This window comes from Scleropages formosus, chromosome 24 (genome assembly GCF_900964775.1).
Source record: "Scleropages formosus chromosome 24, fSclFor1.1, whole genome shotgun sequence".
In the NCBI taxonomy this organism is placed as follows: Eukaryota; Metazoa; Chordata; class Actinopteri; order Osteoglossiformes; family Osteoglossidae; genus Scleropages; species Scleropages formosus.
In genome coordinates, this window is record NC_041829.1 from 223335 (window position 1) to 248424 (window position 25090).

General features: G+C 46.2%; 1 protein-coding gene across 7 annotated transcripts in view; it reads right to left on the minus strand.

The window, feature by feature from the left end:
• Nucleotides 1-1610: 1610 nt before the first annotated feature.
• Nucleotides 1611-25090, minus strand: part of LOC108936587 (RAB3A interacting protein (rabin3)) — a 45903-nt gene continuing 22423 nt past the window's right edge. For 4 of the 7 annotated variants that reach the window (XM_018756061.1, XM_018756059.2, XM_018756055.2 and 1 more), the window contains 7 exons: nucleotides 21829-21906; nucleotides 20781-20984; nucleotides 13089-13217; nucleotides 11062-11174; nucleotides 8576-8675; nucleotides 7584-7653; nucleotides 6571-7289 (listed from right to left, as the gene is read on the minus strand). In XM_018756061.1, the coding sequence (XP_018611577.1) occupies nucleotides 7207-7289; nucleotides 7584-7653; nucleotides 8576-8675; nucleotides 11062-11174; nucleotides 13089-13217; nucleotides 20781-20984; nucleotides 21829-21894 (765 nt within the window). In that variant the 5' untranslated portion in view covers nucleotides 21895-21906 and the 3' untranslated portion in view covers nucleotides 6571-7206. Of the gene's footprint in view, nucleotides 1679-6570; nucleotides 7290-7583; nucleotides 7654-8575; nucleotides 8676-11061; nucleotides 11175-13088; nucleotides 13218-20780; nucleotides 20985-21828; nucleotides 21907-25090 lie in introns of those variants that run through there. The other 3 variants (XM_018756057.2, XM_018756060.2, XM_018756058.2) reach the window with 3 other exon arrangements.

Sequence of the window (25090 nt, forward strand, 5' to 3'; positions counted from 1 at the left end):
TTTCGAAGCTTCTGCCAGAGATGTTCCACCATCCCTCACAGGATTATAAGAATAGGAGTCCTAGCCCTAGGCTAATGGGCTACACTCTCCCCTGATGCCCTCATCAAACATTATTTTATGGTGGTTTTATGAAGGTTTAATTCAAGTTAAATGTACCACACACAGTGGGTTGGACCGCAGTCCTGCTCTCCGGTGGGTCTGGGGTTCAAGTCCCGCTTGGGGTGCCTTGCGGCGGACTGGCGTCCCGTCCTGGGTGTGTCCCCTTCCCCCTCTGGCCTTACGCCCTGTGTTGCCGGGTAGGCTCCGGTTCCCCGTGACCCTGTAAGGGACAAGCGGTTCTGAAAATGTGTGTGTGTGTGTACCACAACAACAAGATTTTTGTAAAACTAAAACAAGCAACGCTAATTACCAAACATTAATTACACATCTTTAAATACATAAACATACCTAAATAATGTCTACACTATTAACATTAACGTAAATATTGCATTCACGCTACTATAATTTACTAAAAACATAAATGCAACTTACAAGCGATGCTTTCCAAGGCACAAACAAGGAGGGAAGGCACTGCAGCTGCAAGCTGACCGCATGGCACACATCGACTGAAAACACTTCCTGATTCTTAAACTATAGCTATGTTTGCGTCACGTGGCTTATTCATCCAATAACGTAATAGTAAGAAATAACGTGAAGAATAACGTTATTCTCCTGAATGACCACTCCTAAATGGCAGAAACCCAAAACAAATCTAGAAATATCTCACAGAACAGTACAACTGTTTTCTCTTTGAGGACTTGTAGCTTAGTTGCTTGTCTCAGCAGAGGATCTGATTCCTCCATGCTCCCTGGCAGTCTCACTAAGCACCCAATGGGAAATCGATGATTATGGTGAACTGTCCCAAAACCACTGTCAGGCTTGATCTAGTACACTGGCAGGTTTTTCATTTTTCCCCACCACAATGTAAGGTAAGGATCTCCACTTATTCTGCAACTTACCCGTGACACCGAAATTCCTCATGGTCACGGTCTCCCTCTTCGAGAACCTGTTCCTTGACTAATTTGTCATGTGCTCCCTTGTTCTGTTCATGATTCTTTTCAGCATTTCAGCAGCTTCTTTAGCTCACTGATCTGTTTAAGTCTGCTGTTTAAGTTTAAGTCTGCTGTCCACTGTTTCTGCTCTCAATTTTGTGACATAGCACTGATTTTGCACTCCCTCGTCACCCTCAGGTGACACCAAAACACAGATCTATAGGCAGACGTGCTTTCCTGCCAAACAGTAACCCTGTTTTATGTTATAATTCACTTACAAGTGGAAGACCTATGAAGGGAATGACCCTGTGTTGTATACAGCTGAGGGAGCTGTCTTAAGTAAATTTTGTTGATTAGAATTGACTAATAAAACTGCAGAAGCTGTAGACATACAAGAAAAGAAGGTTTGCTATATTCACAGGTCAAGGACTCAGTTATACATGGACTTCTGCTTCTGTGACAACATCAAACTTCATTAAATATTTCACGGATGTCAGTTATTGCTCTATTGCTCTTTCACTAAATTCCCATTTCTGGCAGACAAAGTGAACTGCAATGGCCATCGGGCAGCACACACACCTGGGGCACGATGTTGAGTGTTACCGTGTGCAGGCTCCCTGAAAGCATGCCCTGCGTCCAGACAGCTTCTGTAGATGGGAGAAAATTAGTTTTTAAAATCATCCATCAGTACATCTCACTGAGTCAATGAACATTTCAAAATGTTGCATGTGTTCAATGAAGACCTCATTAAAATGAAATACCACATTTAACCTACCCAGCTCATCCTATGTGAAGCTATCTGGAGGATTCACATTTTCCATTGTAGTCACATTCAGCTTCCAGTTGTGTTTTGTACAGCGGACTGTTCTAACCCTAACCCTAACCATCTCCATCCATAACCCAAGCTCCAGAACTAACCCAACCTCCAACCCTAACCCTTCCTGCAAACCTTACCCTTGCTCAAACCCTAACTCCGAGCTTAACCCTAGCTCCCTCCCTAACCCAAGCTCCAGCTGTTAGCCTTCCTCCAACCCTAACCCTTGCTGCACACCTTCTCTATCCCTAACCCAAGCTACAACCCTAACCCTTGCTCCAAGTCAAATGCAAGCTCCAACCCTTCACCTTCCTCCAGCCCTAACCACGCTCCGGCCATAAGCCCTCCTCCAACCCTAACCCTAGCTCCAAGCTTATCCCTAGTTTCAGCTCTAACCCAAGCTTCAGCTGTAAACCTTCCTCCAACCCTAACCCTTCCCAACCTTAACCCTTGCTCCCTCCCTAACCCAAGCTCCAGCCCTAAGCATTGCTCTAACCCTAGCCCTAGCTCCAACTCTAACCCTAGCTCTAACTTCTAGCTCCAAACCTATCCCTTACCTCAAAGCCATAACCGTAGCTTTAACCCAGTCTATCTCGAAATGTTGATAAGACTAAAGAGATAATTGTTGACTTCAGGAGGACCTGAGTAGACCACTCACCTCTGTACATTAATGGAACAGCTGTGGAGAGAGTCAAAAGCTCCAAGTTTCTAGGTGTGCACATGACAGAAGACCTCTCCTGGACCCTGAACTCCACCTACCTAGCCAAGAAAGCCCAGCAGCATCTTCACTTCTTATGGAGGCGGAAGAGAGCTAAACTTTCCCTCCCATCCTCACTACTTTCTACAGAGGAACAATAGAGAGCGTCTTGACCAGCTGTCTCCTTGTGTCATACAGGACCTGCACAGTCTCCAACTGCAGGACCCTACAGCGAGTGGTAAGAACAGCTGAAAAGATCATCTTAGTTCCTCTTCCCGCCATCAACTCCACATACAAAACCAGCTGCATGCTCAAGACCACCAGCATTGTAGACGACTAGCTCCAAGCTTAACCCTAGCGCCAACCCAAACTCAAGCTCCAGGCCAAAGCCTTGTTCCAACCCTAACCCATGCTCCAACCCTAAACCCAAGCTCCAACTCTAACCCCAGCTCTAGATAGCAGGAGGTACAGGAGCATCCGCCCCGCCACCACCAGCAGACACCGCAACAGTTTCTTCCCTGAGGCAGTGAGACTAACCACCAGCAGACACCGCAACAGTTTCTTCCCTGAGGCAGTGAGACTACTCAACACCCAGCTACCTCCCAACGCTCACCTGGCTACGTTGAACAATTAACACTACACCACACCACAACTGCCTACAGCTCGCAGTCATACCCACGTCCACATCCTGTCCTCTGTATTTATTTATTGTCTTGTGCTATGTTCTGTGTTGGACCATGGTTTCCGAAGCATCGACACCTCATTCCATTGTACACAAGCTGTATAGAGGAGTGACAATAAAAACAACTTGAACTTAAACTCTAACCTTAGCTCCAGCCATAACCCTAGCTGACACCCTAACCCTACCTCCAACCGTCACCCTAGCTCCAATCCTAACCCTACCTCCAGCCATAACCCTTGCTTTAACCCTAACCCTTGCTCCAACCCTAATCCAAGCTCCAACCTTAACCCTACCTCCTGCCCAAACCCTAGCTCCAACCCTAACCACACTCCAGCTCTACCCATACCTCCAGCCTTAACCTTAGCTTGAACCCTAACCCTATCTCCAACCCTAACCCAAGCTCCAACTCACACATGACAGTTGTACATGCTCAAAAGTTTTTTTTTTCTTAAAAAAATCTCCCATCCACAGCCTACCCCTATCTAAGAATACAAACCTGCCCTGGATATCTAAACCCCCAACCACATCACAACACATTCGCCACATAAATTTCAACCCCACTTATAATTCCACAAGGGGGAGACATTACTCCGCAACAAATAAACAAAAAAAATTCTCTGACAACACATGGGACTCATGGTCCGCCTCTCTCCCATAACTGGACACCCCATAGGCAAACACACACATACATAATGCCTTTACACACTTCTCAGCAACGCTTCCTTCACCAGCATCACTCCACCATGCACAAACACACCTAAAACAAAAGGGACATGTTACAACCTTGAGGATAACAGTGTTGCCAGAGCAACAAAAACACAACTGTGTGTACTAAGTCCATAACTCTCCTCAGTCTAACCCAAGCTCCAAACCCTAACCCTCACTGACACTCGAACCCTACCTCCAGCACTCACCCTCACTCTAACTGTTACCCTAGCTTTAACCCTAACCCTTGCTCCAACCCTAACCCTAGCTCCAACCTAGCTGTGATTACAGATGAAGTCACATGGAGAGGGGGGACAAATTCCGGTAAATGTTTAGGATTGTCAGGACAGAGCAGTAGGTGGAATCCTGTGAAGTGATGTGTGAAAATGAAGTGTTGAACTGAGAGATTCAACAGGTGTCACCTACACTGTCTACTGTAACACGTTTGGCTTAAAAGGACCACAGTTCACTTGCAAATATTTTAAAAGCCTAGACCAAAAAAAAAAAAATCACTGCAGAGGGACCAACAGGTGAACCAATAGACAGTTCTCCTCAAACAGGCACTTAGTAGTTTTCAGTCGGGGGCAGCAGGTGGCGTAGTGGTTAGAGCTGCACTGAAAGAAGCTGCTCCAGCTGTAGTCCCCTCGATCAAGGTACTTACCCTGAATTGATACAGCAGAAAAGTACACAGCAGTATAAATGTAATGTAACTTACCCCTGTAAGTCACTTTTGGGAAATGCATCTGGCCAAAAACAAATGTATAAGTAAACATGTAAAGAGCTTCTCTGGGTGCTGAGGTGTTTGTGTGATGTTATCCATGACAGTCTATCTGCTCCATTGCAGATTTTCACAAGTCTCTGAAAAGTCTTACAATGCCCCCTAGCCCACGTGTGCCGTGTTTATTCCTCCAACATTTTTGCTGTCTGAAAACACACTAACTACACCACACAACCCAAAAGTGCAGATATTTTATATTCACACAGATTATAAATTACTTGTTTCATCAAGCTTTTTTGCTCCAGTAGAGGGAATCACTCATCCATTGAGATGAAGACTCAGTAAGAATTATCATTCCACCCTCCAAGAACCAAAGCACGGATTAAACGCAGTGGTGTGTACTTATTTTTTACTTTATTATTTACCAGTCTTCATCCATCCATCTAACTTGTCTTGAGCAGGTGGTGGTGAGGAGCCTATCCCAGAGGCATTAGGCACAAGGTTAGGGGGGACACCCTGGACATCAGTTCATGACAGGGTAGCTAGCCCCACACACACACACACACACACACACACACACACACACACACACACACACACACACACACACACACACACACACACACACACACACACGGCAATTTAGACTCACCAATACACCTGAACTACATGTCTTTGGACTGTGAGAAGAAACCAGAGGAAACCTGCACCAGACAGTAGTGGGGGGGAAAGAAAAAAAAAAATTGAACCGGATCGAAGGTCGCGAGAGGTTGCACCATGCAAGTGCTGTGCCACCGTGCTGCCTGGTCTTCATTATGTTATTATATCTTTTGTATTCTTTTCCTTTACTTATTGCTGTGAACTGTATAGAGAGCTACAGGAGTTCCAAAACACAGAATGCCTCTGTAACTTGGTTATTTTTCACAGCCCAGGAGCAGAGGCTGAAAGGTCTCAAGAACATTCTGGACAGGGGACACACATGGGTGCGGCCGTACACTCTCCATCATGCACGTATGTTTGTGATGGATAACAGCTGGTGAAATTCTGCATAACTGCAAAAAAAAGCTTTACTGTTACTGTAGCTCATCGTTGAGATCACAAAGAATGTTGAATTGTCACGAAAAAATGTAGCTCCAAGAAGCCAGCAGAGTTAACAATGGACAGGAATGAGAGCGCTCCAGTTACTGTGGTGCTGAAAATGAGTTAAGAACTGGGGGTAGGCTTGGCATGTCAGAGAGCAGCACCGAGGATCGGATAATGTCTAGACATTTACATTTATCCGCTTAGCAGACACTTTTTTCCAAAGCGACTTACAACAGATACTATGAAGTGTTACTAGCCCACACACACACCTTATTCACCAAGGTGACTTATACTGCTAGATACACCATTTACATTGGGTCATTCATCCATACATCAGTGAAACACACTCTCTCTGTGTCACTCACACACTACGGGGGAATCTGAACAGCATGTCTTTGGACTGTGGGAGGAATCCGGAGCACCTGGAGGAAATCCACACAGACACAGGGAGAACATGCAAACTCCACACAGACTGAGCGGGGATCAAACCCATGTTCTCTCACACCACCCAGACGCTGCTGTCTCACAGACAATGCAGTGTTAAGAAAAACTGCTTTACATGGACAACACACCTAGCAAAGGTCTTTCTGCAAGTACAAGGTCTCCTGTGCACTTGGATGGTCTGTGAATCCTGAAGAACTCTCACACTGCATGTTCATCACCTGGACAATTTCACCGGTAACCCAACTCTCTCTCTCTCTGTGTGTGTGTGTGTGTGTGTGTGTGTGTGTGTGTGTGTGTGTGTGTGTGTGTGTGTGTGTGTGTGTGTGTCAGTCTGCAGTCATGACAGCCTTGTGTACACATGGTCATCAATAGGTATAGAATTTTATTCATTAGGTTCCAGAAAGGCACTAAAATAAAGTAAGGAAACAAGCCTCATAAGATTCAATTGCAGACAAGGAGAGGGGGGGAAAAAAACCTTAAGAACACGCAGAGGTTAAACAAACATACAGCACATGTCATATGTACACACACAACTTCACTGCCACATATTGTCAGTTAATTTGGATTAGGAACTAATGAGCTGAAAAAAATGTATTGGTAGAGTCTAAAATAACATCCAACAGAGCACAGTCTTCTCTTTCAAATCTCTTTTAGTCACTGCTGTAGAGAAAGAATTAATTGCAAACTATATCACTTTTCATATATATTTTTTTTTTAAATTAAGAACTCATTCAGCATTTCATTAGGTTTTCAGAAAGACAGCAGCAGTCTCGCATTGTCTCCATTCTAAACATGAACGTTAACTGTGTACGGAAGGATGTCAGCCTGGACGCAGTTCAGTCTACAACAATCGCATGTAATGGTCGGGGGGTATCCCTGCAAATGTAATCCTTGGGACAGAGGTGATGGGGCAAGGTGGGTTCTGTGCCCAGGTATGCTGCCTGTCAGATTGATGTGAGTAGAGGGCTTCCCATGTCCATTGCCACTCCTGGCTCAACGAGAATCGGCAAGACTCCTCCTGCGATGCCCACATCACAGATCGTCCTTGTAGAAGCCTAGTTTTGCAAAAGACATTTCCTTCCGCAGCTGCATGACCTCCCAAAACATCTGTTCTGCTGGAAAAATGCATTAAAAAAGGTTGTCAATACACAGGTACAAATCATAACCTTCTATTATGCTGCTTTTTTGGTTGTGTGTTTGAGACAAAATGGGGAAAAAAAATGCAGTGCTGTACACTTGCCATGTAAATACAAGAGATTTCTATCAGAATATAATCTTTTAACATTAAATATATGCTTCCAGGAGACTTGTGATATAAAAGGGGATTTTCAAGCATTGCTCATGTGCTACAGCCATAAAATAACTGTGTAGCCATGCAGCGGAAGCTCAGTATATGACCGTATGCTTACCATCCTGCTGTTTTACCAGACCTTGCTGGATGTAACGGATGTAGGTGAAGAAATTGCAGACAGACGTGATCTAAGGGATGGGGGGGAACAACAGCAGACTCATGGAGGCAACCCAATAAATGTTGAACAGGCAGGAGTTCAGGGTTCCCATTATACCGTACAGAGCAGTTGATCCGAATGCCGCTGCTGGGGTCCCCAGGATGCACTGTACTCATTTAGACAGGTGTGTAACTATGTGTGTTATTCACAGAGTCTTTCAAGTCATTCTCCCTGATCTGTACTCTTTGGTCTATATTTGTCATTATCACCATTATCTCTAATTCCACCAAAAATTAGTCAGCAAATAATTTTTTTACCGGTTATCAGTCTAGAAAAGTAGCATATGACAGTGTCAAGAAGTTATATTTACACTTATTCGCTTAGCAGATGCTTTCCTCAAAAGTGACTTCCAATGGATACTATGTAGTGTTATCAGCCTACACACCTTATTCACCAAGGTGACTTACACTACTAGATACACTACTTACAATAGGTCACTCATCCACACATCAGTGAAACACTCTCTCTGTCACTCACACACTATAGGGGAACCTGAACAGCATGTCTTTGGACTGTGAGAGGAAATCCATGCAGACACAGGGAGAACATGCAAACTCCACACAAGACTGAGCGGGGAACGAACCTACGTTCTCTTGCACCACCCAGGCGCTGTGAGACAGCAGCACTACTCACTGTGCCACTCAGTTGTGAGAGTTCTGCAAGTTCTAGTCCAACTTCCAGTAAAATGCTCCACTATCCCATCAAGAAATGTTGACTCGTAGCTGAGGTCCATAAAGATCTCCTTGTGGACTCCCTATCATCCCATACCCATGGTCCATCCTCCTATAGACTCAAGGTGATGGTGCCAAGAGAGGCACTACATGCTTGGTGGAAGGAGGAACACCGACGGTGGGGAGGAAAACATAAAATTGCAGGGATTCTCAAAAACTTACCCGATAACGACAGAAGGGCGATACGTAATAGTAGTTGCTAGAGTCTCCAAACTTGATTCTGTGCTTACAGGTCTTGGTCTGCCCACTGAGTGCACACTTCCTGTAGGTTTCAGAGATAGAACATCATAGCAGTGAACACTCGCACGCACGCACGCTGTCTGAAGCCGCTTGTCCCAAGCACGGTCGCAGCAAACCGGAGCCTAATTTGGCAACACAGGGTGCAAGGCTGGAGGGGGAGGGAACACACCCAGGACAGGACGCCAGTCTGTCGCAGAGCACCCCAAGCAGCACTCGAACCCTAGACCCACCAGAGAGCAGGACGCAACCAAGTCCACTGTGCCACCGCACACCCCCCACTCAGTGAACACGCACAACTCAAAATTCAAGCAAGGACTTTTCAGGGTTAAAATGGAAAGTTTTTAAGAGGGAGTAAAAGAATCTTTGAGAATGGTATGGTATTGAATAAAGCAGAAAAAAAAAAAAAAAAAAAGAATCTTTGGTGTACTGCATTATTTAAACTGTGTTCAAAAACTGTAATGAGGCAAGGACATTTATTCAGCAGAGGCATAGCCAAAATGTAAAATGTCTAAGATTATATAATGAAGAGAAGCAAGCAGGCTTTGTCATTGGCTGGGAGCACCCTTCAGGACACCTAGCTTGATACCAAGAGCCAATGAGATGTCAAAAGCAGCAAGAGGCAGGGCAAAAGGCAGGGCCGGTCTTAAAGGGGCACTCAGGTCACTTACGTGACTATGTGTGACCTCCGGCCACTAGGGCACCCAGACGGGGACAAGAGAAAGAAAGAGATGGAGAAAAGATGAAAAAGAGGTAGCAGAGCAGGACACTGATGCCGGCTGGAAAAAGAGGAGGTGAGGCGACAGAAGACAGTGGGTCAAAGAAAGCAATGCCTTTGGTCAGGAAACTTGAATTTTTCCTTTGAAATTAGAAAATAAATTACTTTTCATACATTTCCATATTTTGCTTTCCTACTTTGGGGCAGCCTATCTGTCCAGTTCAGTTTGCTCACAAGAATTGCTCTCGGGACTCACATGCCAACATAATACCCAAGGCCCAGGCTGAAGACCGGTATTAATAAAAATAAAAAATAAAAAAAAAAGGATGATGACGACAATGAATTGTGATGTCACCTTTTATTTCCCTTACAATCCTACATACTTTAATTAATTGATAGAATCAAAACCAGACATCAGTAAAACTCTTGGAATAAGAAATGATGGCTGAAAATCACACACAAGACTGTGCACACTAAGATAGTTTGCTTCTCGAAGATTCTTCCCACCTTGTGAGCCACTTGTTTGACACATAAATATGATTTGGGAGAACAGCTTTAAAACTACCATCAATTGCTATAATTACACTAGTCAACAAAATTTTAACTTTTTTTTGTCTCACAAACTAAAATTTGTGTAGTTTATAGTACTTTTTACGCTGAATTCAGATGTGTTTTCAGAATTTTTCTATCAGGCAGGGTTTAAAAGTTACAAAGGAATTAAGTTTTGAAAAAAAAGTATTTATGAATGAGTAATATAAGGCTGTTATTACACCTAAAATATGTACAAATTTACTTGTAAAATGTAAGAGCATAGGCTTTTCAGCTGTATTTGGCCTGAGGAACATCCCTCTTCAGTGTCCAGCAATAGTCTGGGACTCGACTTGCCTTGGTACCGTTTTTCCATGTGCAAAATGTCTTGGTGAAATATTTCGCCATTCTCATTACTGACTCACCTATCTAGGCTCGTGCTTTCAAAAATAAGCTATTGTACTTCACAAATAATGAAAATAGCTGTGTTTTGCAAACTTTTTGTGTCAAATGCCCCATATAGTACCGATAGCACTATACTATATAGTATGATATGTAAATATACTGGTACATAAAAACTACGGGTGATGAAGAAATTCTGAAAACACATTTGAATTCAGCATAAAAAAAAAAAAAAAAAGTTTTTTTTTTCATGGGACAAAAAACCTGTTCCAGTGTTATGAATACTTTTGAGCATATAAAGAGTAGAAAAAAATGTATTTACTCAAAACTTATTTACTTAATTATTAACTTACTTATTACTTAATAATGGGGACAGCTGGCAGCATAGTGGTTAAAGCTGCTGCCTTTGGACCCAAAGGTCACAGGTTTGTATCTCAACTCTGGGTGTAGTACTCTTGAGCAACAGTTTAGTTACCCTAAAATTGCTCCAGTAAAACTTGCCCCAATGTTTAAATAACTGTAAATAGCTTAACACTGTAAGCTGCTTTGGAGAAAAGTGTCAGCTAAATGAATAAAAGTAAATTGAGGAGAAACCCAGTAAAGGTTAGGGTTATATTGCAACGAATGACTGATTTCTCAATGAACTTGTGTAATGAGTGATCGCACTAAAGATGAGGCACCACAGTACCAAACGCCACACCGTCACTGGAAAGACAACACAAGAATGATGCAACAGGGCCTCGTACGTCTGCAGCGCACTTACTTTGGACCCCCACACTCCACAGCAGATGCCTTCACTACAGGCAGTGGCTGGAAGCCCACTGGTTCCACGCTCAGCGTGTTCCTCTCCACTGCCTCCAGGATGGCCGACGCCAACTGGGAAGCAGCAAGAAGAAGAGGTCAAGCTAAGGCAGTGCACGGGGAACGAATGAGATGGGAGTAGCAGGTGGCACTTGGTGAAAACACACTTGTGATTTACAGGTTTACTATTGAGAAGAACTGCTACTTCAACCTGCAGGTAAGTGAAGGTGCTGCAACAGCAGAGCTGCCTATAGGAGTAACCCAGGTACAAGTCAGTCACTATGTAGGTGGTCCACGGACAAACAAAAGTAGCTGGTAAATGCAGAGGCAGCTGGTTGTAACACACACACACACACACACACACACACACACACACACACACACACACACACACCTCCATGTGCGTTCATTTGCATAAAGTAATCGGTCGACTTTCATTCAATCATTAGTAGCTTTCCATGAACACACCTGCAGTGCGAACAAACAGAAAAAGTACACTGGAGCCTCACCTCAATTGTTTCATGAGTCTGGGAGATAATTAACTGGAAATGTTTGTTTTTTTTCTTTTTTTAAATGTTCTGTTTTCATCACTGTTTTCAAAAAAAATTGCTTGTTGCCAGGCTTGCATTTCTGCACAGAGCCTTGTAATAAGTGAAGTAATAGAGTAGTGAAAGGCAGCAGAGCAGGAGTGTGTTTATCGCCGGTCTTGTGTTCCTCACTAACAAAATGATGAACATTGCACACGTTTACGGGATAAACCAGTTAATGATCGACATTGATAAGAATGTATGGAAAGAAGGTATTTATATTTTCCAGTCATCTGAATTGATTGTGCATGGTAGCACAGCAAGTAGCGCTGCTGTCTCACAGCGCCTGGATGGTGCAAGAAGATGTGGGTTTGATCCCAAGCTCAGTCTGTGTAGAGTTTGCATGTTCTCCCCATGTCTGTGTGGGTTTCCTCCCACAGTCTGAAGACATGCTCTTCAGGTTCACCCATAGAGTGAATAACAGAGAGAGTGTGTTCCACTGACATATCATTGTAAGTAGTTTATCTAGCAGTTTAAGTCACCTTGGTGAATAAGGTGTGTGGGCTAGTAAAACTACATAGAGTTCATTGGAAGTCACTTAGGAGAAAAGCATCTGCTAAATAAATAAATGTAAAAAACATCCTGATTCACCATGGATGTTTCTCCACTAGATGACAATGCTCCACAGGTGTTTTGTGACATTCAGAACATTAATAAATACATATCAATACAGAAGGAGTGCAACTGACACTTCAGACCAAAGGGGGGGGTGTCTTATTTCCATTTTGTGTGTGTGTGTGTGTGTGTGTGTGTGTGTGTGTGTGTGTGTGTGTATATACGTACAACAGTGTACAAACAGCTGGGAAAACCAGCTCCTGATCACATGACAGGAAACCAGGCACCATGGAGTTGCCCACAGACACTTTCCAGCTTCCGGAAGGTACAAAAGCAGAAGGTACTTTGTGACCAATCGCAACTGGAATTTGTTTCACACTGAGCTCCGCAACGCTCTTCTGTCTACTTGTCTCTACTGGCAGATACAGCGAGATACCAGAGAGACACATTCACCTCTATAATAAATGAGTATTTTTTTACTCTGTGGAAGGCTGGACACATAGAGACCATTAACAATGATGCAGCAGTAAATCTTCTGGGATAAGGCCCTGAAGTAAGGCAGTGTGCCGCTATAGACAGTAAAGGAAAACGTAACATTATATACAGTGCTATACATATATGTACATACAGCTACATACATTATCCATCTTAGCTCCTCCTTTCCCATCTCCCACTGCAGTGACCAACTAATTATTAACATGTATCACTTTGAGAATCAGACTTTAATACACCAACCCTGATCCTTGAGAAGACAAGGCAGCTGTGATCCACTTTGCAGAGATATGCCAGTAAGGAGCAGATGGATGGACAGACAGACAGGGATACAAAGAAATCTTTATGTACACACCTCACTCTTGGAGAAGGTGAGACAAGGGTAAATGTCCTCTCTGTAGATGCGCTCCAGGAAGGAAGAGCTCCTCTCCAAGGTGGGCTCCTCTCTCCAGGCCTTAAACTCACTAAACAGCAAAATGTCCACCTGGAGAGGGAAGAGCACTGTTACAGTCCACATGGGAATAGTAAGTACTGTACCGTTACTGTCCACATGGGAACAGAAAGAGAGATCAGAAGGATGAAGAACATGACCCAAAGGGTGCACACAAGTCACACAAAGTGATACATATCTCAACAGGCTAAAGAGCACGTCAGAAACGGGGCTCAGTGTTAGGGAAACGAGGAGTACATCCATGTACCGTAACAGTATTTGTCAGCCTAAAATAACGTCCTAATAATACAGCCACCCTTTCCATCATAGTCACAAGCAGTCAGCGCCCAGCTGGGGAATGTATCGTCAGGCAGAAAATATTCACAAGCTGCAATCGCGACCAGATGACCAAAGTAGAGGTACGGAACCCAAAATCTGAGCTCAGCGCCCTCACCGACTCACAGCGATCCTTGAGTCCCACTGACCATTTCAAAGTGTGACATACGAGTCTGTAATGTCTGCCGGTCCTAAATAGTATACAGATACAACACTATATGTTGTCTAAACTTACCGACTGATTTGTCAGTATTTGCTCAAGCTGATTTAATGTACAGTAGGTACCAGTGTCAGAGTTCAACAGCAACGACAAATCACAGCACGACCAGGTCCCAGCATCTTTCCCACTTACAGTCCAGGGTCTGGTTTAGATTCGTTTGGACAAACCAAAAACAATACCCTCACAAGATTTTAAGTTTTAAAAAGACACACACACACACACACACACACACACACACACACACACACACACACACACACACACTTTCAGAACCGCTTGTCCCTTACAGGGTCACGGGGAACCGGAGCCCACCCGGCAACACAGGGCGTAAGGCCGGAGGGGGAAGGGGACACACCCAGGACGGGACGCCAGTCCGTCGCAAGGCACCCCAAGCGGGACTCGAACCCCAGACCCACCGGACAGCAGGACTGTGGTCTAACCCACTGCGCCACCGCGCCCCCCCCTTTAAGAATCAATCAATAATAATTAATGAAAAAAACTGTCACGCCCACGACCTTGGAGACAAGCAACACCGGCGGCTAATCAGGCTCCGGGCAGCCCGGACCTTAGGAATCTGCGGAACCTTGCTTCAGCCTTGTGACTCACTCGCGCTCTTAGTAATTGCTCCTCATGATTGACTCCCTGGTCTGCCTCGACTCCTTGCCTGCCTTTGAATTACGCCTCTCGGATTCTCCTTCGGACTACGTGCGTACATCGGTTACGCCTGCCTGCCTCCTCGACCACGTCTTCCGAATCGCCCCCTGAACCAGCTTACCCTGCTTCGCACTTGGGTTCGACGCTCCTGCCCTGGGGAAACACCATGACAGAAGGTTCCGCACCAGATGCAGACCCAGCAGAGCTGGACCAAGTACTGGCGGTATGAGGCGCGTCTGGAGGGAATGGAACGTATGGTCACCGACCTAATTACCGCCTACAATGGAGTGGTAAGCGCCCTGAAAACCACAGCTGGCGTCTGCGCACCGCGCGCAACCGCTCCTGCAGCGCCTAGCCTCCAAAACACACCCCCTGTCACTACCGCACTACAGTCACCTGACCCCAACGAACCACTTTGACGGGATGCCTGCTCATTCATTGTGCAGGCTTTTTGCTGCAGCGTGAACTCATGTTTTCTAGTATGCCCCACGTCTACCATTCTGATATAAGTCGCACAGTTTACGTAATTTCCCTCCTGTCTGGCCGAGCACTTGACTGGGCCACTGCTGCATGGGGGCGCTGTTCCTTACTTAAATATGAGGAATTCAAAGACCTTTTTCAGGCAGTATTCGGGCTCCCCTGCCCAGACCTAATGGCCAGTGAACGCCTCATGGACCTAACCCAGGGTGATCGTCCCGTGTCAGACTATGCAGTGGACTTCCAGATATTTGCGGAGAAAAGTGAGTGGGATCGAAACGCCTTGCGTGCCTGCTTTCGACAGGGGCTGAACCCCTGGCTGCGCAAAGAACTGGTATTCAGAGGCAAGACAGGGACCCTTGACATTGCGGCAGCTGTAGCTCTTGACAATCAAGTCAGGGAGAGAGGGCCTGCACGAAACCCGTTCCAGATAATCCCCTTGCTTGGAGGGCAGTGGTTAACTCCCTTCACCTCTACCAAGGCCACCTCACCACCAGCGAAAGACAGTGCCGCTTACAGGGTCGCCTCTGCCTCTACTGTGGAGAACTAGGACATCTCCAGGCCAAATGCCCGATCCGACCTGACCCGCTGGCGAGTGGTACCCTCCGCTGCAACCGCCTTTCCGTACCTGTAGTCATTTCCTGGGGACAACGTTCAGTTGAGACCTCTGTTTTAATTGACTCAGGGGCAGCCGGCTGCTTTATGGATGTCGGCTTCACTAAATCCCACGGTTTTCCCTGGTCTCCATGTGAAGTCCGGATGAAAATAGTTGCTCTGGATGGACAGCCTTTGGGGAAAGGTTATGTCGACTCCCAGATGGAACCGCTCCATTTGGCTGTGGGGGTCGCACACCAAAAACAGCTGATTCTGATTCCTGCTTCCGAAACCCCAGTTATTCTGGGGTTTCCTTGACTCGCCCTGCATGACCCAGTTTTCAAGTGGAGCACGGGGGACCTGGTGTCCTGGGGCCCACAATGTGGGAAGACCTGTTTATGTGTCCTGTGCAGAGCTACGTCTGCTGTCCTCCCTCCACATCGGCCCTGGGACTGCGCCATAGATCTTCTCCCGGGAACACCACCGCCTCGGGGCCGGGTCTATCCACTCGCCATTCTGGAGCAACAGGCTATGCAACAATACATCACCGAGGCCCTCGCAGTGGGGATCATCCGGCCTTCCACTTCCCCCGCTGCAGCAGGGTTCTTCATCGAGAAGAAGGACGGGGGCCTCCACCCACGTATCGATTATTGTGGACTCAACAGTATCACCGTCAAAAACCCCCATCCCCTGCCACTGATTACCGCAGCACTGGAGCAGGTCCACCGTGCCCAGTGGTTCACAAAATTTGGACCTGCGCAGTGCTTACAACCTGGTCAGGATACGTGAGGGGGGTGAATGGAAGACAGCTTTCAGCACCGCCCTTGGACGCTATGAATACCTGGTAATGCCTTTCTGTTTAGCCAATGCTCCCAGTGTTTTCCAGGCTTTTGTAAATCACGTTCTCGGGGATCTCATTAACCAAGGGATCCTGGTGCATCTCGATGATATTCTGATTTATTCCCCTTCCATGGACGAACTAGGGCCACATGTTCTTCAGGTCCTCCAGCAACTGCTGCAGAACAGACTTTTCGTCAAAGGTGAGAAGTGCAGCTTTCACTGAAAACAGACTGCCTTTTTAGGTTTCATTCTCAGCCGAGAAGGGGTAACCATGGACCCCGAAAAGGTAAGGACAGTACTCCAGTGGCCAAGGCCCACTACGGTAAAAGCCTTACAACGATTCCTAGGTTTTGGTAATTTCTATTGCCGTTTCATCCGGGGCTTTTAGTACTCTGGCTGCTCCTCTGACGAGCCTCACCTCTTTGAAAATGATCAGACTCACCTGGACAGACGACGCGCAACGCGCCTTCAACACCCTGAAGGGAAGGTTCACGACAGCACCCATCCTGATCCTGAGGTCCCATTTGTGGTGGAGGTGGATGCTTCGGAAACTGAGGTAGGAGCTGTGAATGTCCCAATGCCAGGGAGACCCCCTGAAACTGTACCCCTGCGCCTTTTTCAAGGAAGATTTCCCCGGCCAAAAGGAATTACGACATCGGAAACCGAGAGCTCCTGGCAGTCAAGATGGCTCTCAAAGAGTGGAGGCACCGGCTGGAAGGGGCTCGCCACCCATTCGTTGTCCTTACAGACCACAAGAACCTAGAATATCTGCAGAAGGCAAAGCGCCTCAACCCCTGGCAAGCCAGGTGGGCACTTTTCTTCACCAGATTTAATTTTACTGTCTCTTATCGGCCAGGTAGTAAAAACACCAAGGCAGATGCCCTCTCCCGCATGTACGACTGGGAGCCACAAAAACGGGGACCTGAATACATCTTGCCTTGGTCTTGTGTTGTGGCACCGGTACAATGGAATTTTAACCAGGACCTAGCCAGAGCCCAAGCCATGGATCCCGAGTCTCCAGGTCCTCGAACCCCCAGCCCCCACAGGCAAACAATACGTACCTCCCAGGATGAAAGCCACCATCCTAAAATGGGCGCATGACCATCCAGCCTCTGGCCACCCTGGGTACAGCAAGACCCAAGTTCTCCTCCAGAGGCATTTCTGGTGGCCGTCCTTGCAGGAGGACACCCAGGATTACATTCAGGCCTGCCAGGTATGCGCACAAGTCAAGCCGTCAAACCAGAAACCTGCAGGACTCCTGGAGCCCCTGCCTGTACCAAACCGTCCCTGGTCCCACATCACATTGGACTTCCTTGTGGATTTACCCACCTCAGATGGTAAGACCACAATCCTGACTGTTGTCGGTCGTTTTTCTAAGGCTTGCCGTCTGGTGTCCCTTCCCAAGCTTCCGACGGCCATGGAGACCGCCGAACTTCTCTTCCTCCACGTGTTTCGTCTCTTTGGTCTGCCCAAAGACATTGTGTCCGACAGGGGTCCCCAGTTCACGCCCCTCCTTGTGGAAGGCGTTCTGGAAGAAACTAGGTGTGTCTAAGTCTCACATTGGGTTATCATCCCCAGGCGAATGGGCAAGTGGAGAGAATCCAACAGGACATTGGTTGGTTCCTGCGCAGTTATTGCCTGGAGAAGCCGCAGCAATACTTACATCGGGCAGAATATGCGCACAACTCCCTACCTGACAGTTCTACTGGCCGCTCTCCGTTTCAGTGCGTATTGGGTTACCAACCCCCATTGTTCCCGTGGCAACCTGCCTCCAGTGATGTGCCAGTGGTAGATGAGTGGTACCGGTCCAGCACAGACGTTTGGAGAGAGGTCCGGCAGCACCTCCTCCGCAGCCAGACTCAGATGAAACGCCAGGCGGACCGCTGGAGACGCCCGCTTACCTTCTCCTCCGGGCAGAGAGTCTGGTTGTCCACCCGGGGTCTCACCTCTCCAAGAAGCTCAGCCCACAGTATATCGGTCCGTTCAAGGTTCTGAGACGCATCTCCCCAGTTTCCTACCGTCTCCAGCTGCCTGCTCACCTATGGGTCCACCCGACCTTTCACGCCTCATTCCTGAAACCCTGGGCCGTGTCGTTACACCAGCCCCAGTTGTCCTCTCCTCCGATTCCCCTACAGGAGGGTGGTGCCCCGGCATAGGCCGTGCGGGCCTTGTTGGATTCCCGTCGACGTGGGGGAGTCCTGCAGTACCTCGTCTACTGGGAAGGCTATGGGCCGGAAGAGTGCTGCTGGGTGGCTAAGGACATCTTGGACCCGGACCTGATCGCAGCTTTCCACAGACACCATCCTGACCATCCAGTGCCCAGGCCTAGGGGGCGTCCCGAGGCTCGTTGGGGGGGGGGGTACTGTCACGCCCACGACCTCAGCAACAAGCAACACTGGCGGCTAATCGGGCTCCAGGCACATAAAAGGGCAGCCCGGACCTTAGGAAGCTGTGGAACCTTGCTTCAGCCTTGTGACTCACTCGCGCTCCTAGTAATTGCTCCTCGTGATAGACAAGGAGTCGAGGCAGACAAGGGAGTCAGTCTTTGAATTACTCCTCTCGGATTCTCCCTTCGGACTACGTGCGCACATCAGTTACCCCTGCCTGCCTCCTCGACCATGTCTTCCTGATCGCCCCCTGAACCAGCTTACCCTGCTCCGCACTTGGGTTCAATGCTCCCGCCCCGGGGAAACACCGTGACAAAAATACAGGTATATGTAAACCTAACTACATATAGCTCTACCCTGCAATGGACTGGCATCCTGTCCAGGGTATACCCTAAACAGCCTAGTGCCATGTGCTTCTGGGATAGGCTCCAGAGGACCATGATGCCTATATGAACAAGTGGTTAATAACAGTGAAAGACTGACTGCATATAGATGAAAATAGTATGGTAAAACATGCACTATTTTTTATGGATGTACTTTATTGAACATTTTCTTGTCTGGTGAGCAAACAAATAAGTGGGACTTGTCTCAGTATGTTTCCACAGCAGCTCTTAGGCCACGGAACTGAAACAGTATTTATTTACATTTATTTCACTAGTACAAAGTAATGCACAGTACAATAATTTACCTACTTATACAACTGCCTCATTTTTTTCACCACATCAATCTAGGGTAAGTTCCTTGATTAAGGGTGCTACAGGAAGAGGTGGGGTTTGAACCTGGGTCCTTTGAGCACAAGAGAACAGCTCTAACCACTACACCACCTGCTGTCCCATATGTCAAGCAGCACACTGACAAGGAAGTTTCCTGAAAATCTCCCTGCACATAGCTGATGGTGCAACTTTCACCTTCTGAGTAAACACAGTATCAAGGTAAGCAAGCGGGAAGCCTGGGCAGTGTGAACTACCAAAGTTATGGCACAGGCAGGCATGCACCGCCAGTATGAAGGGTGAGGACATGTTTTTCTGGAAAATACAGAGGGTGCTGGCTGAGTTGTGATACTGTGGCTCCACAAGCTCTGATTACACCCATGCTGACACAGAGCAGAAGGACCTTCAGGGTGAACATGGGTGCTTATGTCTTCAGTGCTGTCCCTGCAATGAGCACATCCCCCCCTCTTTACAGATAAGCATAGCACAGTAGTGCGCTGTGCCATTTGAAGGTGAGCCTGGTAGAAAACAACTCACCGTTCAGAGTTGCCCACCAGGCTGTATACATGGGTGTACAAGTGCAGCATAAATTCAGACTGATGCCTAAGTATGTATAGCAGTACAGTACTGGAAAAACTAAGTAAATATGAAACAATATGGGCTTGCATTAACAAACATGACAGATCTGAGATCTCCAGGTGTTTATGGGACCTTTGAACATACAAGATAAATCACCATGAAGCAAGTTGCATCAGTACTAACAGCACTTATTCACATAACAATAATCAAGTATCTACCACTTTTATGTTTAAAAGAAGTCTATACAAAGATAATAATAAGTCATAACTGATAAGTCATAACTGTTTCTTCCTAATTCAGAGAGAAAAATCACATGCAAAGGAAACGTGCCTGTGCAGTGGCAGCTAGGCTGAGGTAGGCAGCAGCTGGCAAAGCGGTTAGCGATGCAGCCTTTGGTTGCAAAGGACCTGAGTTTGAAATTTAGCTGCTGCTGCAGTACCCTTGGTCGAGGTACAGTACTTACCCTGAATTGCACCAGTTACACTGTAAGCGGCTTTGGAGAGAAGTGTCAGCTAAAGGAATAAATGTCAATTACAGGCAGCTGGTAGGATAGTGGTTAGAGTTACTGCCTTTAGAGCCAAAGGTCACAGGTTCAATCTCCAGCTATAGTACCCTTGAGTAAAATACTTACCCTAAACTACTCCAGTGAAAATACCCAGCTGTGTAAATGGGTAAATAATTGTACCTTTGTAACTGTAATAACTGTAACCTTAACCCTGTAAGTCACTATGGAGAAAAGCATCAGCTATATTAATAAATGGAATGGAAATGTGGGCATGGTGTTGGGAAGAGACTTATGGAGAGAGGGCAGGGGTCATACCTCCTTGCAATCGCGAATGATGGGCTGAGTGACACTGAACTCCTGCTGGCTACCCAGCACGGCGCTGCTAGTGCTCTTGTTGCGGGTGTGGCCCTTCTTGAAAGGGGCCTTGGGCCCTGGGGGCAGATCCTTGCAGGGAGAGGTGGGAGAGGTGGACAGAACAAGGGTCTTCAGCGCTGCCACCTCTGCCTGAAGCACCTCGATCTGCAGAGAACAGGGACTATGGGTTGAACTGGAACCCAGTAAAATGAAGGGCAGAAACCGGTCTCCAGCACACACAAATAGGATGTCTGACACACACACACACACACACACACACACACACACACGTCATGCCACTCTTAGAGCCAGTATTGCAGCAGACAAAAGTCAACCATTTGCTGTGGGAATACCACTGCACAGTATTACTCATATTAAAACATTAAGCTTGCATTAAGTTTTTATTTAATTAGATATTTCTACAAAAAATTTGGGGGGAGGCTATGATAAGGCCTATGCCACAAGACTTTGTCTTGCAAAATTATGTATTGTAAATGAATACATGAACAGTATTCCTGACCATACTGAATACTATCTATTTTAGTACAGGTGCTCCTTGAGACTCTCCCATTAACATTATTGCATTATTTTTGAGTCCTGACATCGGGTCATACTGTCTAACAGCGATCACTCCATCTGCTGTACAATAACATTAACTGGCTGCGCCATCAGTGAATAAAAGCTTATTTATGATTATCGTCAATATTGTTTTACTTAAAACATCTAGCAAGCGAAAAAGTGAGCTTTCATGCATTAATTATTCACTTACGAATACTGAAACACGCAGCACATTAACTATTAAAGTTAAGGAACAAGCATATGTCTTTCTCGTCCCCCTCCACCCCTCCCCCCAGGATTCAGCCCAGCACACACACGCAACCACAGATCTTCAGGAATACCTGCAGCCTCTCCCATAATGACGCTGACCTTCACACAACCATCCTTAAACAGCAGACTCTCTGGCGGATGAGCACAGCGCCAAGAGGAAGCAGCTCCCCTGGATTCTCACCTTTCCTAGAGCCTCCTTCAGTTGCTTCTCCGCAGCTGCCTGCTTCACGTTGGCCTCCCGCACCATCTTATGGGCCTCCTGAGGGTGGAGGGCAGAATAACAGTTAAGGCAACTGGTTAACCCCCACCTGACCCAGAATGCCACAGCTGAACCCCCACACCCTGCCCCACCCCCCAAACACAAAAAGCCAAGCCTACCATACAGCACACCCCCAAGGATGTTAGTCATTGCTTATGACAGGAGCTTGGAATCACAAAGTACAGAGAGGAGGAAGGAAAAATGTTAAGCTAGGAAGAGGTGGGGGAAAGATAAACATTTTCCATGAGAGAGAAAACAAGGGACTTAGACACCATAGAGCTAGGAGACTGATTTAGCACATCTCACATGTGCACTGGACCTACAGCTGTCTGGACATCTGCTGCACTTCACTGTATTTATTCAACGTTGTTTCCTAACACACATTTTCAACATAATCATACAACATGACATTGTGAAACACAAAGGCTGCATGGAGACAGCACTGAACTGTCATGTTATACAAGTTACCACTACTTTATATGCCATTTATTCATGTCAGTTGCTTTGCAGATTATTTATTCCAAAGGTCATTATCTGACTCACAACTTCCATATTTGTGTTTATAGATACATTTTGTAATTGTGTATATTTTTAATATTAAATTTACATTACAGTTGGTCCCCAACTTACGACAGGGTTACACTCCGCGAAACCCATCATAAGTCGAAAAATACACCTAATACACACCTCTGCGTGACAGCCTGGAAGATGCGGATTGCTACCGCTACCCAGAATCGCAAGAGAGAGTATATCGCTTGCCCCGGGGGGGGAATAAAAATTCGAAGTATGGTGTCACAGACGACGGCAGGATATCGGGGAGTTGGTGTGGACCCAATTGTGGATTCGATAATTGTGGGGGGGGGGGGAGTAAGCAGGGATCGTAGTCGGGGACAGGCCTGGGTCGTTCGAGGCACAGACGTTCTTGGGACAAGACAGGAATCCAAGTCAATGAGGCAAAGCAGGAAATTATTCTGGAACCGGGAAGGTAGCAAACGGAATGAAGGGCAAAGGCCGAAGATGGACTTGAAGGCTGATGAGGTAAGTGGGTTTCTATCACTATCGCAGGAGAAGCAAGTTTACTCAATGAGGTTCTACAACGAGGTGAGCTGGCATGGCTTCCTCTATACCAGGGGTCGGCAACCTTCCGCATTAAAAGAGCCATTTGGGCCTGTTTCCCACCAAATAAAACCCATCTGAAGCCGCAAACCCAGTTTGATCCCTAAAATGAAGAAAACACAGCATATATAGTTTCTTTCTTCTTTCTTTCTTCACTTATGCTATGTATATAAAGACTGATTTGTTACATTTATGAAATAAAGGAACTACAAAGAGAAAACGACTGACATTTTATTTCTAAATTATTTGTAACAACCAAAACAAATTCTTTTGAACTCTTTAAAAAAAAAAAAAAAAAAACCCCAACTGACACTGGCACATATAAGCTTATTTATCCCTTATTTGTGGATTTTTTTTTAAAAAGAAATCAAAAGAGCAAACAAAAAAATGCCAGTTCATTCTAAAGGTTGCCGTCATCGGTTGATTTCCTCAGTAGCTAGAGCAGTCAACCGCCAACCTGAATATAAAACATAACTACATCAGTTCGGGGTCCAATATAATAATATATATTTGCAAAATAATAACTCATTAAATGATTTTGTTCACTTGGTTAATGTGACTTCTGCTCCTGATCCTCACTGAACAGCTGATTAATATCAGGGCTGTAAAATGTCACTTTGATCTTCAAGCAGGATTGCAAGCTGTCATCCATGAGGCGCGAGTGATGTTTGCTTTTTATGTAGTTCATGCTGGAGAAAACCTGCTCGCATAGGTATGTGGATCCAAAGATCGACAGGACTCCGAATGCATATTTTTTCATGTTCATATAAGTGTCGGGAATTGAATTCCATGTTTCAAACACAAGTTTGTCCGGTTTGGGGAGGTTTTCAATTTCACGCCATTTGTGGTTCTGAGCAAGAATGGCCTTCTGACAAGCAACATGTTCAAGATCAGCTGTCAAGCTTCTAAACTTAGACACCCATAAATCTTTATCAGCTATATCGGCCAGTTCGATCTCAAGATCGGATTGACTCACAGTTGTAAATGCAGTCATATTCAACAGAGATACATCGATGTTTAGGGGAGTGACAGGGAAGGACAAAGTGTTTTTGTCCCCCTCTGAACTCACAGAATCTTTCCCCAAACGCAGTTTTCATTGCAATGATTGCACGCTGTAAATGCTCGTAATTGATCTGATTGAGAGGAGTTCAAAGAAGCACACAAAGAGGGGAAATGAGACAGCGGTACCTCTCTGTACATCTCTAGCAAACACTGTCATCTTGCACTCAAACGCCAAAACCTCCTCCAGCATCTGCAGGGCTGTGCCTCCTTTCCCCTGAAGACTTTTGTTCAGCATGTTAAGATGCACTGTCATATCCACCATGAAGTGCAGCTTTTCCAGCCAATCCGGCTGTTTCAGCTCCGGAAAGGTGAGCCCTTTGCTTTCCAGGAATGAACCATTAAATGTTCTATTTTCATCAGGAATTTTTTTTTTTTTTTTTTTTAAATTTATCCATGGTTAGCTTACCGGGGGTCAAAAGTTTAAGACATGTCACTTGCCGGGCGGCGACAGGTGACGCATACAATGGTATCAACCTATACAGAGCTGGGACGCAAATTTTAATCGACAAAATATTACAACGTTTTATTTTATTCTGAGGGGGCGCGGTGGCGCAGTGGGTTGGACCACAGTCCTACTCTCCAGTGAGTCTGGGTTCGAGTCCCGCTTGGGGTGCCTTGCGACGGACTGGCGTCCCGTCCTGGGTGTGTCCCCTCCCCCTCTGGCCTTCCGCCCTGTGTTGCCGGGTAGGCTCCGGTTCCCCCGTGACCCCGTATGGGACGAGCGGTTCTGAAAATGTGTGTGTGTGTGTGTGTGTGTGTGTGTGTGTATTTTAATGCTACAAGATCACCTTAATCTCCAAAATAATAACTATTACATTGATAAAACTAACTAAATAATTCAAATAAAATAGCCATTTATTCACATTATTTTTTCAAAGCCACGGGGAGCCACGGCAGAGGGATGAAAGAGCCGCGGGTTGCCGACCCCTGCTCTATACCCTGCTGCTCTAATTCAGGGCAGGTGCAGTCGATTGGCACAAGGGTGTGGGCGTGACATACTGTTTCC